The sequence below is a fragment of the Lepisosteus platostomus genome, chromosome 12 (genome assembly GCF_059453375.1).
Source record: "Lepisosteus platostomus isolate fLepPlt1 chromosome 12, fLepPlt1.hap1, whole genome shotgun sequence".
Classification (NCBI taxonomy): Eukaryota; Metazoa; Chordata; class Actinopteri; order Semionotiformes; family Lepisosteidae; genus Lepisosteus; species Lepisosteus platostomus.
This window is the reverse complement of record NC_142622.1, coordinates 22732109-22750980: the sequence shown is the minus strand read 5'-3', so window position 1 is coordinate 22750980 and position 18872 is coordinate 22732109. Positions and strand designations below refer to the sequence as shown.

Here is an 18872-nt window from a genome sequence, read left to right as displayed (position 1 = left end):
ATGCTTAAAACCAGGACTAAAAGTCTAAAAGTCAGAATTAAGTTGTTTGATCAATCATTTTATCATTTTAACACCATAAGCTTTAAATACTGAAAAGGCTTGAGTGAAACTTCAAAGCAAAAAACAAAACAATGTAAAATCCAGACAGTACAAGAGACTTGTTTCCTTTTCAAAACATACTATATCCCCAAAACTACAAAATCAACCCTTCGGCAATCGGGTTCTCTTTCCCGAGAAGAGATTTTTTCACAAATCTAGCTATTAAATACGTTTCAAATCCCCGAGACTGCTAACTTCTTGGAGTATCTGAACATTACAGGCCGCCGTTTCATGCCGCATTCTGCTGACAAGTTCCGGGTTTCCGACCAATGAGAATGAGCCACAACAGAAGACTCTTCTCTAACCGGCTTCTTCGCTGTAGCAAGACGTGAGGGGGAGGGGGTGTTTGAGGGGGAGACCCAGCTCTCTAAATATAACTACTAAAAAACATATCCAATCAATAAAACGAAGTGAATTCAGTAAAGATCGTCCGTCGCCTGGCCATGGTGTGCTGAGCTGTGCTGACACTCTGTGTGAAACGTGATTTCGGGCGCACACCTGCAGCGCTGTGTGAAACCTTGTCAGCAGCAAACTTGAAACTTCAGATAAGTTTCAACTTCCAAGCTGCAAAAGGTAATACAATCGCAGCCTCTCCGACGTGTCTCGACACTTGCGCTGCTGTGGCACATCACCCTGGCTGCCTTTTGTAGATAATTGGTACATCTGCATAGTGAAACGCTTCACGAATGCTGCACTCCTGCTGTCAGCGAAACTGAAATCAACTTGTGAAATCCATATCCGTCCCCACAGGAAGTCAGAACCAATACAGAAGTTATGCATCGTGTGTCTTCCAATTTAATTAAACTAATTTCCTTTCTAGGGGGAAAATCTCAGGGGAATTTTATATCCCAGATTCACTACCTTCCTTAGCGAGAACATCGCAATGGTATAATCGAAGACTTCAAATGGATTACGAGGCTAGCCGTTTTAATTTGACAAAATCTGAATAGCATAAATATATTTCTTCCTGATGGTTTTGCTCTTGATGCATAACAAGCACTGCGGAAAGGAAAGAGAGAAACACACTTCTATACACAAGCAGCCTGAACAAAATAATAATAATAATTCCGCTGAACGCTGTAAAACGACTTTGATTCTACCCACGACCTACGAATAAGTCAACCAGAGCCAGTATCTCACTTCTGTTCGTGTATCGATCTTTATTTTTAACTTGTCCTGTAGGCCACGTTGTGTTCAAACACCCTTTTTTCCTTCAGCCGGTAGAGCTCAGCTCAGCTCTCCACCGTACGTACACATTCACACAACATTTCAAAGGCAAAGGATGAACAGCGGCTCGATTACAATAACCCGACTCGACTCCACCTACCAGTAATACTGTAATGTAGTGGAAGTCTGGAGAGGGTAAAATTGCAGTAAGTTTCATGGTATAGTAAAGTCAGTTGAGGTTACGATGTTGTTTTATCTTCCTGGTATCTCTCTCCGTACTACCTCCAGTCTCTTGTAGCAGGAAACGAATAGCAGTGTCCTAAACCGGGGCCACAGCTACCTGGGCGACAGTTCCGGATACTTTTCACTGAAAAGATGGGAATTGTAGTTTTACTGATGACTCGTAGATTTTCCGTCATCGTGCATGAAACCACAAATCCCAGAAACATAGCGGCCTTCAAACGCTTTCACTACTCCTAAGGCTCGAGGGAAAAGGATATTGGAGTTTGTAGTCTTTTAAGATTTCAAAACCCAGATGTGATTCTGGTACTAGTAAAGTGCTTTGGGACGAACTATAACTCCCAGAGTTCAGCGGGTGTGTGTGTTTTCAATCGTGGAAAAGACTGTGGAAGAGAGAAAATTTGTTTTTTTTGAAAGAACATTGTTTGTACTTTCTGTATACATGATGACTCGTTCCAGTAGTTTTCCCTCTCAGACTGTCTGGTGAGTTACATGACCCGGCGCCGGCGGTGCTGCAGACATTACCTAAATTTAGTAAAGATCGCAAAAAAATGTGTCTTTGGTAGCTAGAGAGACAACACAAGTTTGAAGAAGAAGCTATTACTGCTTTTTAGGTTTAGGTTTGCATATGTAAGATTCAAGGATCACTTTGGGATAAAATTGTTTCATTGTAATTTCTTGTTTTATTTCTCCTTCATCCGCTATTAGGATAATTGGCCTGGTCATCTTTAACTGAAAGTGAAGTATTCCTGCGGTAATACACCATTTCCCGTCTACTTAATTTAGCATGCCTGTCTCTTAAAATATCCTTCTCTTCCTGAACATACTCTACAGCTACCTCTAGTTACTTGGTGCTGTAGTACAGAGATAGATGTCAGCAATAAGAATGCCGATAAAGAATTTCTTTACCCGGAGGACCTGTGCAGTGTAGGTTTTTAGAAAGGGCTTTAGGTGACCACTTTTGCATCATCAATACTGCCTTATAACCAGATGTCCTCGGATCTCTGAAAATTAGCAGGGCTGGGCCTGATCAGTGCTGGGACGGGCCACCTCTGAGGAAAGCTAGTAACTGCTGGAAGTGGGCAGTGGTGGACCAGTAGGGGAAACTTTTTCTTCTTGATCATCATTTTGAAAAACCAAGCCCCAGGATAGTGATCGGTGACCCTGTCCTGTAGGAGGTGCAGTCCTTGGGAGACGGGACATGAAACTCAAGTCTCATCTGGGTGGTCATTGACGATCCCATGGCACTGTTAATAAGAATGTTGACACTGGAGCCGGAGCTGAATTGCAGTCTGGGATTGCACAGTGTCGTCCACCCAAGTCTCCCTCTTTCTTTCTGGTGTTGAAGTGATTCTTCCCTGCTCTGCTGTGTAGTGAGGCTGCTGGCACAGAATGGCTGTGCAGCTGTCCTTCAGTGGTGGAAGTGGGTTGAAGGGCTCTTCTGTATGTCAAGTGCTTTGAGATCCTGTGGGATGAAAAGGTCTGTACAGTAGAAGAACATTTCTATAAGAACTATATATACTACAAAAACTATACGAAGTGCAATTAATTATTATATTAGTTTATTTATTTCCATCTTGTAAGTATATATATGTGCTTGGAATCAAATCAATTACTAGGTAGCTTAGATCCTCAATTTCAAAGAAATTACAAGTATGCTCAAGTCTCATTTTTGCTTCTCCAATGACTTTCAGTAGAATACACACTGCCTAAAGATTCACATCATGAAATAACATTCAAAATGAATTCTTGACAGGCCGTGCGTACAGGTGAGGTGTGCTTAAGTGCTCTGTTCCTGTTTAGGATGGACAGTTTCTCTCCGAGTGGGAATGGGGTGTGCAGCTAGGCTGAAGATGGAGTGAGGAAAGAAGCTGGAGCCGAAGTCAACACTAAGTCATGGTAAGGGACAGTTCTCCTGTTTTTCTGGCTATTTGTCTCACCAGCTTTCATCTGAGTTGTTTGTGTGTTAAAAAGAAGGAAGGGAAGAAACTTTCTTAGTGCAAGATGAGATTTAGTGTATTTTCAGGCTGTGATTTTAAAGGTGACCAATCAAATGTGTTTCGTGACTCTTGGCATGAGTGTTAACTTTGTATTTTATGAGGTCCTTTGGTAGTCTTAGCAAAGACTTCTTTTTTAACTGCCTGGTGTTTTCGGAATATAAACGCAGAAACGGGGGGCTCACAAAAAAGGGGAACAAACAAAAGGGGGGTTAATAAGCAGGTTCGGTAACAAAATATTTACTGCGCATCATAAAATAGAGAGATAAATGATACAGATTTTGCATATTGATTAAATGTAGACAGTCTGTGATAATCTTTAGTGAGTCGGATTGTTGCATCAGCACAAAATCACCTTTGTAGCGAGTGTGTCAATGCGGAATGTGATCAACATTTAACCTTGTTGAATGTCAAGCCTGGTGAAAACCAAGAAAGAGCAGGAAGGGACCAACATGCTCTGCTTCCAAGGGAACAGCGCCTATGTGCCATTAGTACATAGTAGACTCACGGCTTCACAAGCCACCGCGCTGTTGCTTGGTGGCTGAATACATCAACAGTAATTAATAATAATAATTGCTTACAATTATACAGCGCTTTTCTGGACACTCCACTCAAAGCGCTTTACAGGTAATGGGGACTCCACCACCAGTGTGCAGCCCCACCTGGATGATGTGACAGCAGCCATAGTGCGCCAGAACACACACCACACACCAGCTATCAGTGGGGAGGAGAACAGTGATAAAAGCCAATTCATAGATGGGGATTATTAAGAGGCCATGATTGGTAAAGACCACTGGGAAATTTGGCCAGGATGCCGGGGTTACACCCCTACTCTTTTCGAGAGACGCCCTGGGATTTTTAATGACCACAGAGAGTCAGGACCCCGGTTTTACATCTCATCCAAAGGACGGCGCCTGTTTATAGTATAGTTTCCCCATCACTATACTGGGGCATTAGGACCCACATGGACCGCAGGGTGAGCGCCCCCTGCTGGCCCCACTAACACCTCTTCCAGCAGCAACCTTAGTTTTTCCCAGGAGGTCTCCCATCCAGGTACTGACCAGGCTCACACCTGCTGAGCTTCAGTGGGCTGCCAGTTGTGAGCTGCAGGGTGATATGGCTGCTGGCAAAACCTCACGCCCTGAGTAGGACTCGAACCTCTGCTTCCAGCATGCGAGTCGACACCAAAGCCATTATGCCAATGCGCCTGCTCAGACAATTTCTGTCCTGGAACAGCATTACAGCCTGTCATAGTCCGTCAAGTCATGTGAGGCTATGACTTGTGAGAGAGAGTCACTGTATCTTGCCAGAGTTGATGAGAGGGTCTCAGTGTGATGGTCTGGCCAGGAGTGTCTGGTCGGGTCATTACAGGACAGTGTTTTTAGTGATTGATTGCACTAAAAACACTGCTAGGAACAGCTCTACACTGTTCCTAGCCTTGGGGCTCATCTGGATGTGGCAACATTCTGGAAGGGCACCCACATGCCCTCATGCTCCTCGGGTAACAAAGGCTTTCTTGCAAGACGGGAATGTGGGACTTGTGCTGTTGTTGCTCTGCCTGCCAGACCAGAGCCTCATTGAACACCTGTGGGATGAGCTGGGATCATCTAGGCTTCAGAGACCAGTGAACAGGCGAATGCATTACCAGTACGGTGTGCAAACTTGTACCAAGCATGCTATGCTTGAGGTAGACGACTTGCATTGCTCTCAGTGATGGTTAAAGACACTACTAGGCTGTGATTTGCACAGTCGAGCCAGTGTCGATCAGTCCTGGTGATGACCACTGTTAATGGGAATTTCCTATTTCCTAATAGGAAAATGTTTTCCTACCTATTTCATGTCATGCTCAATAAAATGTCAGTGCAAAAAAAAAGTAATCTTCCCGATAACTTTGTAAATCTGCTGCAGTTATAAGCAATGCATTTTTTCTGATACTTAGTATATGCGTCCATGCCAACACCGTTTTTGCATTCAATAGTACTGTTTGCCTGGGCAGCCTGCTTCAATGAAGGACTCCACTAAATCAACAGAATCAAGTTTGATTTAGAGGTATCTCAGACTCTGTAACAGTCCTGCAAAATCAATTCTTTCGGCTCGAGCCAAATGTTTTGCAGTAGAAGGCGTCATGTCTGACAGTAACCTGAGAGCTGCCACAAAGCACATTGCAGCTTGTTGGCACAATCGCACTAGTTTGTTCAGAGCGTTATCAGTCATCTGCTACCAGAAGCGCTCTGTCAAAAGTCACGTACAAGGTGGTAACATGGTTGTCCCATACTGCACCCAATCAGGAATCAAATCAAATCAAAATTTATTTATCAAATGCACAACAATCCAGGGTCCAGCAGTAGTTGCTGGCAATGAAATGTATTTTCTGCGAGCTCACAAAAATCACAAGAATCACAAAAATCACAAAATCTGTCTCTGAGCTGGAGGCCGAAACACCAGTCTGTGAGTCAGAAACCTGTCTTTAAAACTTGCTAAATTGCTAAATTAATTGCTTAATGCATAATGCAGCTTAATGCTAAAAATATCAACCAGTTTGTTTAGTTCTCTGTCCCGTGGAAAAGTGGCTGGTTGAGTATTGATTTTAGAAAATGGTCATTCTAAGGAGACACTAGATACCTTGTTGTAGCTGTTGAAACAATTAAATCAAGTTCTGGATGAGAGGGGGAATCATAATCCCATGGTAGTTTATAGGCACAGAGAGCTCAGCGCAGCTCCAGGTGCATAATACAGTATAGGAAAATCAGGAAGCAAGTCGGTCTGCCTTAGATGCTGAAACATGAAAAGACCATTGTCTTTAAAATCGTAGAAGATTGATTTTATCGTTGACCAGAGCACATAGCTAAAGGGCTCCAGACCAACTAGTAAAGTGTATAGCCATTTTGTATTGCTGTTTTTAGGGAGATTGTAGTGCACATTAGCTGTGTACCCACTGAAAGGAGTGCAGTAGGAAGATACATTCACATTGTCACTTGTAGGTACTGAAGAAGACGGGGATAGGGTGAAAATAAAGGAAAGACCGAAACTTTCATGTTGACAGAAGTTCCCATGTAGTTTGTGCCACGGAAAGGGATCAGTTAAAAAGTGCAAATATTGGTTAATCCTTCTGCTTCATATTAAAGAACATAACTAGATATTGTGCAGCCACTTTGTTGAAAGAGCCATCACTGTTTTCTCAGTGACATTTGGTGGTCTGAATTCAGGGGTTATTTTAATGATTTCCTGATTTCCTAATTGAGTTTTAAAGACGGGTTTGGACTCACAGGCTGGTGTTTCGGCCTCCAGCTCAGAGACAGAGCACAGGAGGGTATGCCTCAGCTCGGCGCAGTACAAGCTCCCTCACACGAGTGCTGTTGGAAGCCCCAGTGATTTGGAGTTAATCCACCTGGTCCTTCTGTCGCTGTGTTTGCCTCTCAGAATTGGCAGGTTAAAAACCGTCGCTGAGCAGCTGCCTCCTGTCTTGTTTGTATTCACAGTTACAGATGATGGGAAATGCCAGACCGTTGCTTTCAGTGCAAGCAAGCTGAAAGAGTAAACCATCGGTACAGTGCGGCACAACAAATCTGCTTTTTGAGCAGCGGCTGTCTGAAGGCCTGCCTCCGAGGACATGAACAGCATGGCATGGAGCTGGGAAATCGCTGGGCCTACATTGCCTTTCTCCGACAGCGAAGCAAGAGCAGGGCCGCTTCTAGCTTCTAGAACCACGCCTACATTCAAAGAAATTAAAATCCCTTGCTTGCTTTCTTGTCCCAGATGGGAAGTTTGCCTGTGATACACACATGGAAAGAGCAGAGGTCTTCTTGTATATGGCGTCCGTATGTTCCTCGAAAGTTAGCTTGAAATCCACAGTGGTGCCAAGATATTTGCAACTGTTGACAATTTTAGTTTCGTGCTCCTCAGTGACTCTGGTTTTGCAGTTGGTTGTTGCTTTCTTTAATCAATGACCATCTCTTTGGTTTTCAGTGCATTAAGTTGAACAAAGGAGTTGTTACACCCTTCACCAAAATAATCCTGTAATTTGGATGAGATATTTTAAAATTGAGGATCAGCTAGCCCCATGAATCAGAGCTCTTTTGAGTCTTGCAGAATACCCAGGGGCTTGTTTTTATTGGACTGCAGATTATGACTGTTTCCTGAATGCTGTTCTGCTTAATTTGGTAAAATAATTACCTGCATGATTAGACCAATTGAAACTTCCATCTACTGCAGGCCTTACTGTATACATGTGGTTATAGAAAAGTCCAAAACTCTTGAAAGTTGATTGGAGAGACCCTCATGAAGCATTTTTTAGACCTTCAGACTGGCAGAAACATAAATGCTGAAGTTCCACAGGCTGTCATGTCGTGAACTCTGAATAGCTGTAAGCTTGGCTGCGGTTGTGAGTTTTAGTCATCAGCTTAACAAGTGAAATCCATCACAAGTGGATTCTACTGATTAATTGATCTATGCATGCAATAAATATTTAAATGATGGGTACTTGCTAATTTCGGTTCAATAATTTAGCCATGACATTTGTAAGCTTTGGCTTGCTGATTCTTTGCAGGTCCTGTGAACTCGCCTCGTGCACTGTCCTGCTGTACATCTGCAGGCTACGATTCTGTTCAGATGTTTGTTTCAGAGCTCCCGTGCCTTCTGTTACTCGAGCAGAAGGGAGCTTGTGATTCGGGTTATCAGTGTAGCAACATTGTGCACAATCAGGCTGGTCTTTTCCACAGCATTTGCCAGTAGGAAATCTGCCTTCATGAAGTGCAGCACGGTGACTGTTGGACTTTTGCAGGTGCTTTTGACCAATCCTGCTTACATGGCAGTTGATCTTGCCCAACTGGTTCTTGACTGATCCGCATCAATAGAATGGCTGGGTACTCACTGTCTCACATTCGCCACAATATTACATTGTACCTTAAAGAGGGCTCAGAGCTGTGTTCTTTGCTAGATTACTCCATCTTGCACACGTAGCTGTAGCTGCTGGCTGAGACAAGTTTTCAGGGCTTACTTTTACTGGAAATTGGTTGCGCAGCTCCGAGCCATAATAGGAGCAGGACTTTCAAGATGTCTGATAAGAGAACGCCTGTTCAGTCAAGAAATCACAGGAGTCCCCAGTGCTCCTTTAAGATGATCCAGGAACCGTTTCAAAATGTTCTGATGTAACTTCTTGCCAGTACTGTCCTTGATGGGAACCTCCTCTTTAAAACGTTTGTTGTTGTTTTTTTGGTTTCCATTAGCTTACTGTAATCATCAGCCACCTGGCCGGTGGACAGAAGGTTTGTTTCAGCCTAATTGGGCATTTAATTAGATCACTGTTTTAGCCCACTTAAGCATTCAGTGCCCAGGCATTGTAACGGCAGTGGCCCTGCTCTCCCAGTCTGATTCGTGATGGCAAGAAGCTCAGTCAGCGTTCAGCTGGCGTGGCCACAGAGCTGCTCTCACCTGTCTGTTCCCGATATGTCTGGTCTCCCAGCTGCACTGGTGTCAAACATGGACACCAGCCTCATGTGCTTGCAGGCGAGACAGGCCAGTGAAGAAATAAATTCCATCCCATCATGCCCTCTTTACCTAACGCAGTGCTCAGTTCTGTAAGGAGTAGGAACTGGCATGTTTGTGTATGGTGTATATGTTCAGATATATATATATATATGATGTGTATCTGCAGACTCCTGGGAACTATTGGCTCTGGTGGGAGTGTGTGTGTGTTTGTTTCTGTGTGTGACCAGCAATGGACAGGTGTCTCCTCCAGGGTGTATACTGCCTTACACAGTTCGCTTTGGCTTCCCTGCAGGGTTCCCTGCAGCCCTGAATTGGTTATAAAATGGATGAATGTAGATATATGTGCTTATATATGTATGTGGAAATATATGCATGTTTGTTTATGTATATTGTTTACATGTGCACATTTGTGTATAAAGCAGCCATATCACCCTGCAGCTCACAACCGGCAGCCCACTGAAGCTCAGCAGGGTTGAGCCTGGTCAGTACCTGGACGGGAGACCTCCTGGGAAAGCTAAGGTTGCTGCTGGAAGAGGTGTTAGTGGGGCCAGTACTGGGTCCTAATGCCCCAGTATACTGACAGAGACACTATATTGTAAAATGGCACCGTCCTTCGGATGAGACATAAAACCAAGGTCCTGACTCTCTGTGATCATTAAAAATCCCCAAAAATGCTCTCCTCCCCACTGCTAGCTGGTGTGTGGTGATTGTACTGGTGCATCATCCAGGTGGGGCTGCACATCGGTGGTGGTGGAGGGGAGTCCCCATTACCTGTAAAGCACTTTGAGTGGAGTGTCCGGAAAAGCGCTATATAAGTGTAAGCAATTAATAAGAACTATTATTGTAAATGCCTTTGTACATGGGATGTATTCTTTTGCTTTTCTCAGCGCCTGCCTTGGCTTGGCTCAAATTGCATGTCAGTAACTCCTCCAAGACTTGGTGTAATGATGAAATATTGACTCGGTAATATGTTGCAAATTGTGTGGGTTTGGTAAAAATGGCTGTTGAAGAATTTGCTGCAGTGACGATGTAAAGGCATTGAATTGAAAAAAATAACAGCTCTGTCAGGTTACAGAACAGAATTTGGTGAATCTGAAACATTCCACACAGCCCATATGACAGGGTGTGATGAGAGTAAGGGAGAGGTCAAGGATGTGAAAGCTATGCTATTGTAAGCAGTGATCCCTAAAGTTTGTAATAAATGCTTACTTAACAAAATGACTATTTGGAGGCCCAGACTAACACTTCGTATTTCATTAAGATGTGTGGGTCTGACCTCTGTAACACATGTTAAGCTGCGCTTTGTGAGTTTGATGCATATGAAATGGAAATAATTCTTTTGTGTTTGCCCGAGCAGTTAAAATGATTGACCAGGAGAGCTTTTTGTACTGTCGCTGACAGGCCGGTTGAAGGAGTTTTGTGTTGTGAGACTACTATACATTCCCTGTGCACAGTCCTCCATACGTCACCCGGCTTTCTCCAGCTGGAAGTGGCCTCAGGGCTCATGAGAAAGAGATGGCAGGAGCCCTGTGGCGGCAATGGGGTAATAAACTCAAACTAACATTCAAATCCTTCCGGCTTGTGGACTGCTCATTTGCCTGTCACTCCAGCAGCACTGAGCCGAGCAGGTCAGAGGCCAGGGGACGCAAGGAATGAGAGGATTGGTCTGACAAGTACAGCAGTAGGACAAGCAACTCCCAGGCTAGGCAGTTGTCCAGTTTTGTTTTAACACACCTGGTGGAAATGTCACCCAGGTGCACAAACAGCTGCGTCAGGTCATGTAAGCGGCACAGGGTCAAGACGCGAGATAGAGATGTTTGTGTCCACGCTATTTAACACTTCATATAACTCCTTAATGTATCTGTCATAGCCAGCAGCCACATCACCCTGCATTTCACAACTGGCAGCCCACTGAAGCTCAGCAGGTGTGAGCCTGGTCAGTACCTGGATGGGAGACTTCTGGGAAAGCTAAGGTTGCTGCCGGAAGAGGTGTTAGTGGGACCAGCTGGGGGCGCTCAACCTGCGGTCTGTGTGAAGGCCCTGGTATAGTGGCGGGGACGCTATACTGTAGTGGGCGCCGTTTTTCAGATGAGACGTTAAACCGAGGTCCTGACTCTCAGTGGTCATTAAAGATCCCCGGGCGTTTCTCAATAAGAGTAAGGAGTTATCCCAGTGTCCGGGCCAAAGTTCCCCCCCCTCGGGCTTTACCGTGGCCTCCAAATTGTCCCCATGTATGATGGACTGGCGTCCCGTCCGGGGTGTACCCTGCCTTGCCCTCCTTGCTTTCCAGGTAGGCTCCAGCTTCCCACGACACCGTATGGTATGAAGCGGTTTGGCAAATGACATGATATTGTGATGCATACGGCCGTCAGTGGTGCGTTACGTTGGTGTCAGAGCGGGGTGGGATAGCCCTTCGCCGAGGACGGCGAGTTAAGCGGGGGAGAGTGTAACGCATACGGCCGACAGGCACTGTGTAAGAGCCGGCTTACCAGAGCAGTGACGTCACCGCCCTTCCTGTAATAGCAGGACTACAGCTACTGGGCAAACTGGGTCCCTGTTGAGTGACGCTGGAGGCCCGGGCTCCCGTCCCCCACGGTGCGGGGCCGACCTGTGTAGGCAGAAGGCAAGGGCGCCCGCCTGAACCCCGTTGCGTTACAATATGTATCTGTCATCACTGTGCTTATCCTGCTGACCTGTGTCACTCAAAGGCAAACCTGTGCTCTCCTCCAGCTAGTCTGGCAAGCCCCTGTTCTGCAGTTTGAACCATCTAGTTTTACCGGCTTTAGGTGCTTCTGTTGAAATTACCCAAGTGCTGTATTTTGCATTTCGTATTTTAATTAACTGTGTATGGTGTAAACAGTAGTGTAAACAAATAGTATGAAGATTTTTAACAAAAGAAACTAAAACTGCAAAGGGCCAGGTGTGCAGCAAGTAGCATATTTAATTCCTATACTACAGGAGTAACGAGGTGCAGGGCGGAGCGGCGGCTCTGTGGCTAAGGATCTGCGCCTGTGGCTGGAAGGTTGCCGGTTCGTATCCCGTGGCCGGCAGAGGAATCCTACTCCGTGGGGCCCCTGAGCAAGCCCCTGGGCCCTTAACCCCAACTGCTCCAGGGGCGCTGTATAAATGGCTGAACCTGCGCTCTGACCCCCAGCTTCTCTCCCTGTCTGTGTGTCTCATGGAGAGCAAGCTGGGGTATGCGAAAAGACAAATTCCTAATGCAAGAAATTGTATATGGCCAATAAAGTGATCTTATCTTATCTTAATGGAGTAATCCAGAACTGGGGACAAAAAGCACATTGGCTAAGAATTAGATGGGTAGATGAACCAGACTAGCATGACTGCCAAGGAATCCTGGTGAGATCTTGGTCCAGCAGAGGCTGATGATATGGGATGCATACCTGTATGTGCACATATATACTTTTTAAAATATACAGCTTATGTGTATGAATGTTTGTGGTCTGTATTTGGGCGCAGATCAAGCAAACGTTTGGAGATCAGGGTATAGAGAAATGAGATAATGTTAATTCTGAACTGCAACCCTGGAGTTAGTCATAACTGAATGACTGTGTGCTCTTTTTACTAGGTAAACTGTGCACCTAGTGAAGACGTTTGTTACTTGAGAAATTAGCAGTGGCAACTGTCTTGGGTTGGCAGCACTCATTGTATTTTTTTGCATTACTGTTTGGAATTTTCCGTTTTGTCAGCACAAAAGCCTGCAGCCCTGAAAACGTGAAACAGATCAAAGTGTGATAAAGTGGGGATCTGATTTCCATATCTGAGCGAGTGAAAAGGAGTAAAAGCAGTCCGTTATGGCCCCGAGGATGCCTAACTCCTGTCCCAGACGGGCCTCGTCACGCTCTTTCGCCAGTGTGCCTGTGCCTGCGAGCTCTGGGAGCGTTTGGTCAGGCCTGCGGGGGTGAGGGGGGGCTTGTTCTATTTGAAGTCCCGAGATCAAAGGGGATCCTACCAGTGCCGGGATTAGGGTGATCCTCCAGTGAGTCCGTGCTGGTGCTGGGCACTCTGCCCTGGCACCGGCCCTTGTCCCTCGCCCCTTACCATCCTGTCTCTCTTGGCCCTCTGTCAGCTGTCGGCTGTTCTGCTGCTCTCTGCTCCTCATGCAGTGCAAGGCTCTCACCCTCTCACAGCCTGTGGTGGCCAGACTCCAGTGCCTGAGGGTTAGGAGTGCATGCAAAAAGCCGTAGTACTGCAGGGCATGGAGGCATGTTGCTGTTTCCCTATGCCAAGGCGGTAACAGGTGCTACTCTGTGGGAAGATGCAGGTGTTAAACCGAAAGCCTGTCTACACTGCAGACTGTAAAGATCTTTAGGCACCCCAGGCAGTAATGCCTCTGTTTGAAATCGCCACGTATTACAATAAGAGTGCAGTATTTGTACATATAACCAGGTGCAGCCTGCCTTGTGTTTCAGGTTGGGTCTGGCTGCATTCGGTAAGTCTCTGGCTGCTTGTGTTCACCCCCTCGGTTCGCTGCATTTCCATCACGTGCAAGCCAAGTGACTCTCTCGTGTGGCAGTTCACATTTGTGCCGTCTACATAGCCATTTTTAAAAGGGTTGGAACAGAAGGAATGCGTCTGGTTTCTTTTACCATCTGCTTCATAGAGAAGCTTCAAATCCTGAAAAAATAGTATTTCCTGATCTTTCTGGACTGAACAGTCGCGTAGCAGTGTGAGGCTCATCCGCGGGGCATGGACGACGGGCAGGGCTGTCGTCGAGCTCCTCGTCCCGTTGCCAGGGGAACACATCCTGTTGACATTCGTGTCCGTCAGGAGGAGGCGTATGGTCGCTCGGCTCGCGATGGGAACACAGCTAGAAGGCGGATAAACCGCTTTAAGAACGGGGGAGGCGGACATCAAAGACAAGCCCCGCAGTCGCCCCCTTGGCATGGGCGTGACACCGGACTAGAGCTGGCAAAGGACGGAGCTCGTCCGCAGTGACCGCAGTGACCAGCGCGTCGCCAGGCGAGGATTACGGGAGGTGGGGGCCGCTGGAAAGCTAACAGCCTGGACGGACTTGGGCTCTCCCAAAGGCCTGGGCCTGGGGGGGAAGGCCTCAGATGCCGAATGGTTTCCACGGAGACGATTAGAAGACAATCTGTCTCGAGCTGCCCTGATGGAAGCGAGGCTTTTCTCTTGCTCTACCACAGGGCTTGGGTACGCCGTTCTGGACCAGGCAGACCCTTCTTTACGCAAAGGGTGGTAGGAGTGTGGAACGAGCTACCCAAGCTAACAAGTATGTTGTTGTTGGAGCCAATACCCTGGCTTCTTTCAAGACAAGGCTGGGTGAGATCCTCAGATCAGTTAGCTACAAGCTACAAGCTCCTCTCGTTTGTAACCCTTCTGATGTCTGAGGCGCTGCTTCCAAACAGCACAGGGCCACACACAGAGTGCATGCACCTCTGAAGCCATCTTGCTCTTCTGACGGACTGTCACAGAATCCCATCCCCGTGGACAGCTCCCGTCTTGCCCCCTCCAAAAATGTCCTCGGTGGCCAGCTGTAGCCAAGTACTGCCGAGCTACCATCTGAAAAATGCTTCACATGTTTGAGTAGGCTTCCTGTGGTGCTTGGTGTTGTTTTAGCTGTAGTGTATTTCTATATCCCATGTTAAAAATGACCATGGCCAGAAGGAGGTGGTCAGCAGTGAGCTAAGAAAGCATGACAAGGAGTTGTACTGTACCAGAATCCACAGTCTTCTTCAGCAGTGGAAGAATGCAGTGGTCTCGGTAGACTAGATCGACAGTTTCTGCACTGTGCAGAAAAATAGCCTGCTGTTCAACGAGGATGTGTTGATTTCAGTTTCAAGTTCATTATTTGCAGAGTCATGTGTAAATACGGGTTGTCTTGATTACTTCCTGCTATGTCCTTCTTTATCGGTGGTCATATGACCATCTTCTCTCCTTCGTCTTTTCTAATTTTCTCAATGAGTGGCTCAGTAGACGGCCACAGGAGTATCAGGATGTCACGCGCTGGCGGTGTGTGAATGGAAGCTGGTATTCTAACTCCACGATTGGAAATGCGCAGATGTTTTGGAAAAGGATGTCCTCCAGAGGAGGAAGGAATAATCACCTGCACAGCATCTGCAACGTCGCTGCAAGCTAATAATAATAGGAGACTCCAGTGGGCAAATTAGGGTGAGGAGACAGGCTCTGTGGTAGAGCTGGCAGCCAAAGGGGAGAGTGCCAATTAAGAGACGCTGTTCCTCCTTCTGAAACGCTGACAGTAGGGATGACAGGACTCATGATCTTTCCACACTTCCTGATCAACATTTTATCAGACCAGTCACAAACCTAGAACTGCTGCACTTATATAATGTGCATACCCTAAGCTGGGTCATAATGTGCGAGGCCAGGTTACCGTGTACCAAAAGCTTCACATGTTTGAGTGTGCTCCGTTTTATGCTTGGTGTTGTGTTGTGTTGTGTTGGTGTTGTAGCTACAAGTTAATATGGCAGGGCTCTAAAATCTACAATTTCCAAAAATAATATGCCAAAGCCGTGAAAGGAAGGGGAATGGTGGGCCTGCCCATCAGGTCCAATTGAGCATCTTAGTTCTGGGTGGATCTGCCCAAATTTTTAATGTGGCTTCTGTAACGATCAGCACGGCGAGCTGAACTAACTACAGACGGCAACTTGTGCCTGCAGCCTTGTGCACCCAGCAGGAATTAACCCCTAAATCCTGCACAGTACAGACATCACCCTGCTCACCTGCAGTGGAAAAACGAACCTCATGTTTCAAGAGAGGATGGCAGTGCTCACCTGTGCCAGGCTCCTTGTTTTATTGCACCTGGGGGATGCACACCTTGTTGATGCTGTGATTGACAGCTCAGGGATGAGGTAATTACATTACTCTCCCTGCTGAAGGGGCTGTGGTCCCCTGCGGGCTCATTAGTACCTTGCATCAGCCTCTCTGTCAACACCTGCACACAGATTGGGTGTGGAGTCGCTCTGTCACATGGGGCCTGTTTTTCGTGGCTAATAGTTTAATCGCTGGGCTTTAGAAGGCAGGCGGCAAGACTGACTTTTTGATCTTTCCCTCTAGCCTGCGCTGCTGATCAAGAGTGTAAATTCTGCGCTGGGGTGTTCCCTTCCTCAAGCATGCTGATGGGTCAAGTGAAGTTCTTTAACATTGTTACATCCTCAGAAAACACGAAACAACAATTGATCTTCCAATCCTGGTGCTGGCAGTCCACACCCCTGCTGGTTTTCGTTCCAAACAAGCTTAATTACTCAATTGAAACCTTAGTTGAATTTGCAAGTTGCTTGATTTGAACACTAATGAAATGTCGTAATTAGAAGGCGACCTCCAACATATTTAAGAGCTGAGATCAGTCAAACAGTTTAAATGAATCCTATTAACTCAATTAATGGCTCAGTTGCGTAAGTATCGGGAATGAAATCCAGCAGGGCCTGCAGTAAGACGTGTCGGAAATGACATATTTCCACAAATGGCTAGGTTGACATTGTCTCCTGTCTCTTCGTCAAAACAGAGTGGGCTGAAAGGCCTGTGTCAAGGAAGAAGGGCCTGTGGTTCAGTTCCCAGTTTTATTTTTCTGGTGGGGAGCAGGGGACTGGTTGGAGAAGACAGGGAGCCTTCGCCGATATCCGCTTGCTGAAGACTGAAAGCTCAGATGCAGATAATTGGAGCTAACTTCCTCCCCTCTGGCCATGACGGGGCTCTGTGGTGTTGTGTCTGTAGAGTGTCCTCGCAGGCTCGCCCTCCTCGCTCGTTAGCAGGTGTTAGTGGGTGAAAGGTGATGAAACTGAAAATGGCTTTCATACCTCTGCACAAATCAGATCACGTGCCTTTTTAAAATATTATTTTCTGGTTAAAGTCACTGCTGTTCAGTAAGTTGGCCTTTCTTTACCTTGTTAGAGATACACGGTTAGTTGCCCTGAAGTCCACATTCTGTGTAGAAACCCAGTTTTCTTCCATGTTTCTACCACTGCAGACATGAGTGATTGCTTTCCAGTTTTTCAAAAGCAATAATAATTGTTTTTTAGTCCGGCTTCAGTGCCTACACTGAAATTTTCAAGGGAGCCCAGAGCTCGTCAGTCCAAACAAGATACTGTAGGTCTATGACACTTACAGATGTAAGAAAAGAAGAGCAGTCTAGCCCAGTATGTCTCCTCCACTGGTCTGAAGTCAGACAGCGGTTTCTTCCAGTCTGTGTTCCAGGGCTGTGGTATCAGACTCAATTCCTGTGTGTGGGAGGTGGTGTCTTCTGGCTTTTGTTCAGTTCAGTTTATTGTCAGATGCACAAGTCCAGTGAAATGCGTATTTACATGTATGCTCTAATACAAAGAATACAAAGACATTAAGCAAACACCAAAACCATGAACACAGAACAGCAGCAGCAACAACAACAAGTTAAACAACATGCAGCTTAGAAAAAGATGCACTTGAATTCACATACTGTAGTTGATCTAACAAATAAATAAATGAATTAATTAATCAGTTAATTAGCTGTAATTGTATTACTTCTACCTAGACTCCGGGGGATTTTTCTAGCATGAATATTGTGTGTAATTATCTACAAAAGACCTTATGAGGTGTTTTCTGAGTGACTCAAATGGTTCCAGTTTGGTCCCGGGTTCGAGTCTGGGTCGTGTTAGTAGCTGTGACTGGGATTCCCCGACAGACGAGGTGCAATCATCTTAAGGCCACCAAGGGGAGGGTGGGTTTAATCATCCAGGGGGGGTCTCCCCCGCTGTGAATAGCACAGCGCCCCAGCAGGCAATGCGGTGCCCTCAGTGAGGGATACCCCTCTCTTCCAATCAGAGCCTCCTCTCCAGTAGAGGGCGCTGCAGCCGGTGGCATGTTTAAATGACGATGTGGCGGGAAGGCGGGTGGAGTCGGAGGAGTCTGCTTCCTCTTCCTCATTCACCCGTCCCCCGTGTGCGGTCGTGGGGTTTCTGAGCTGTGAGCCGAGGTGTGCAAAACACACCGTCGGCAATTCCAAATTGGAGGGGTGCAACCAGAAGAATGATCGATTCTGAACTTGGTGGGGGGAAAGACCTTCAATTAAAGATGTCTGAGAAAATAATTAAGTTGATTGTTGAATTGATTCCTCGGGGTTCTAACACAAACCAAAAGACCAGAAGCTGACTGTCACGGATGTCGGAAGGGCAAGCCGTGGAATGACCAGGACAGCGGTAGAGACCCAATGCGTAGGTGTAAAAGGGGCAACACGAGGGTTAGCCCAGACTCAGGGGGTAAGACGGTGTCGGTATAGAAACCTATGCCCTCAGGTCACGGACGTGGGGCGACCTGGTGCTAGGCGGGTCTCAGGACATCCGTGCCCTCAATGCCGAGCCAGGAGCAGAGCAGACACAGGAAAGACATGAATAATCACAGGGAACTAAGAACAGAAGTCGAGCGCCCTCTAGGTGGACAGTGCGGGACACTGGCCCTCTAGGAATGAAGTCTGGGACCCCTGCCCCAGGGGGGGTGTACCAGGCTTGGCCACTGCAGGCGGGAGGTTAATCATCTCATCCCTCCTCCTTCAACTTTTGACCTCTCTGCTCGTTTCTCGTAATGTTTCCCAGATTCCCACCAGGCAGCAGCTTCACACCGCGGCCCGGAGCCACCAGCTGCTGTGCACCAGGGTGTTTTTATGGCTTGGCCTGCAAAGCCCTGATTCAGCTGGATTGCCAATAAAAAGTCCAGAAAATGCAACTGGTGGGGGTGGGGGTGGGGGGGGTCGGGTAGCTCTCTCTCTTTTTTTTTCTTTCTTTTTCTGCCCGTGCTGTGCCAGACAGCTGGAAGAGTGCCCGCACACATCAGAAACGTGAACCCTGGGCTCAACTCGCCTGCTGTTGGCACGGGAGCCCGTCTGCCGTTTGCGTGAATCCCTAATGCATTCCA

At 46.7% G+C, this 18872-nt stretch overlaps 2 protein-coding genes across 2 annotated transcripts in view; one reads left to right on the top strand and one right to left on the bottom strand.

Annotated features, from left to right (window-relative positions):
* erp44 (endoplasmic reticulum protein 44) overlaps positions 1-1603 on the bottom strand; it is a 40758-nt gene extending 39155 nt beyond the window's left edge. Inside the window, exon 1 of the mRNA XM_088601418.1 lies at positions 1427-1603. Within this exon, the coding sequence (XP_088457544.1) occupies positions 1427-1483 (57 nt within the window). The 5' untranslated portion in view covers positions 1484-1603. The remainder of the gene's footprint in view (positions 1-1426) is intronic.
* Positions 1604-1747: 144 nt separating this feature from the next.
* invs (inversin) overlaps positions 1748-18872 on the top strand; it is a 74423-nt gene continuing 57298 nt past the window's right edge. The window contains exons 1-2 of the mRNA XM_088601414.1: positions 1748-1989; positions 3310-3405. Of these exons, the coding sequence (XP_088457540.1) occupies positions 3403-3405 (3 nt within the window). The 5' untranslated portion in view covers positions 1748-1989; positions 3310-3402. The remainder of the gene's footprint in view (positions 1990-3309; positions 3406-18872) is intronic.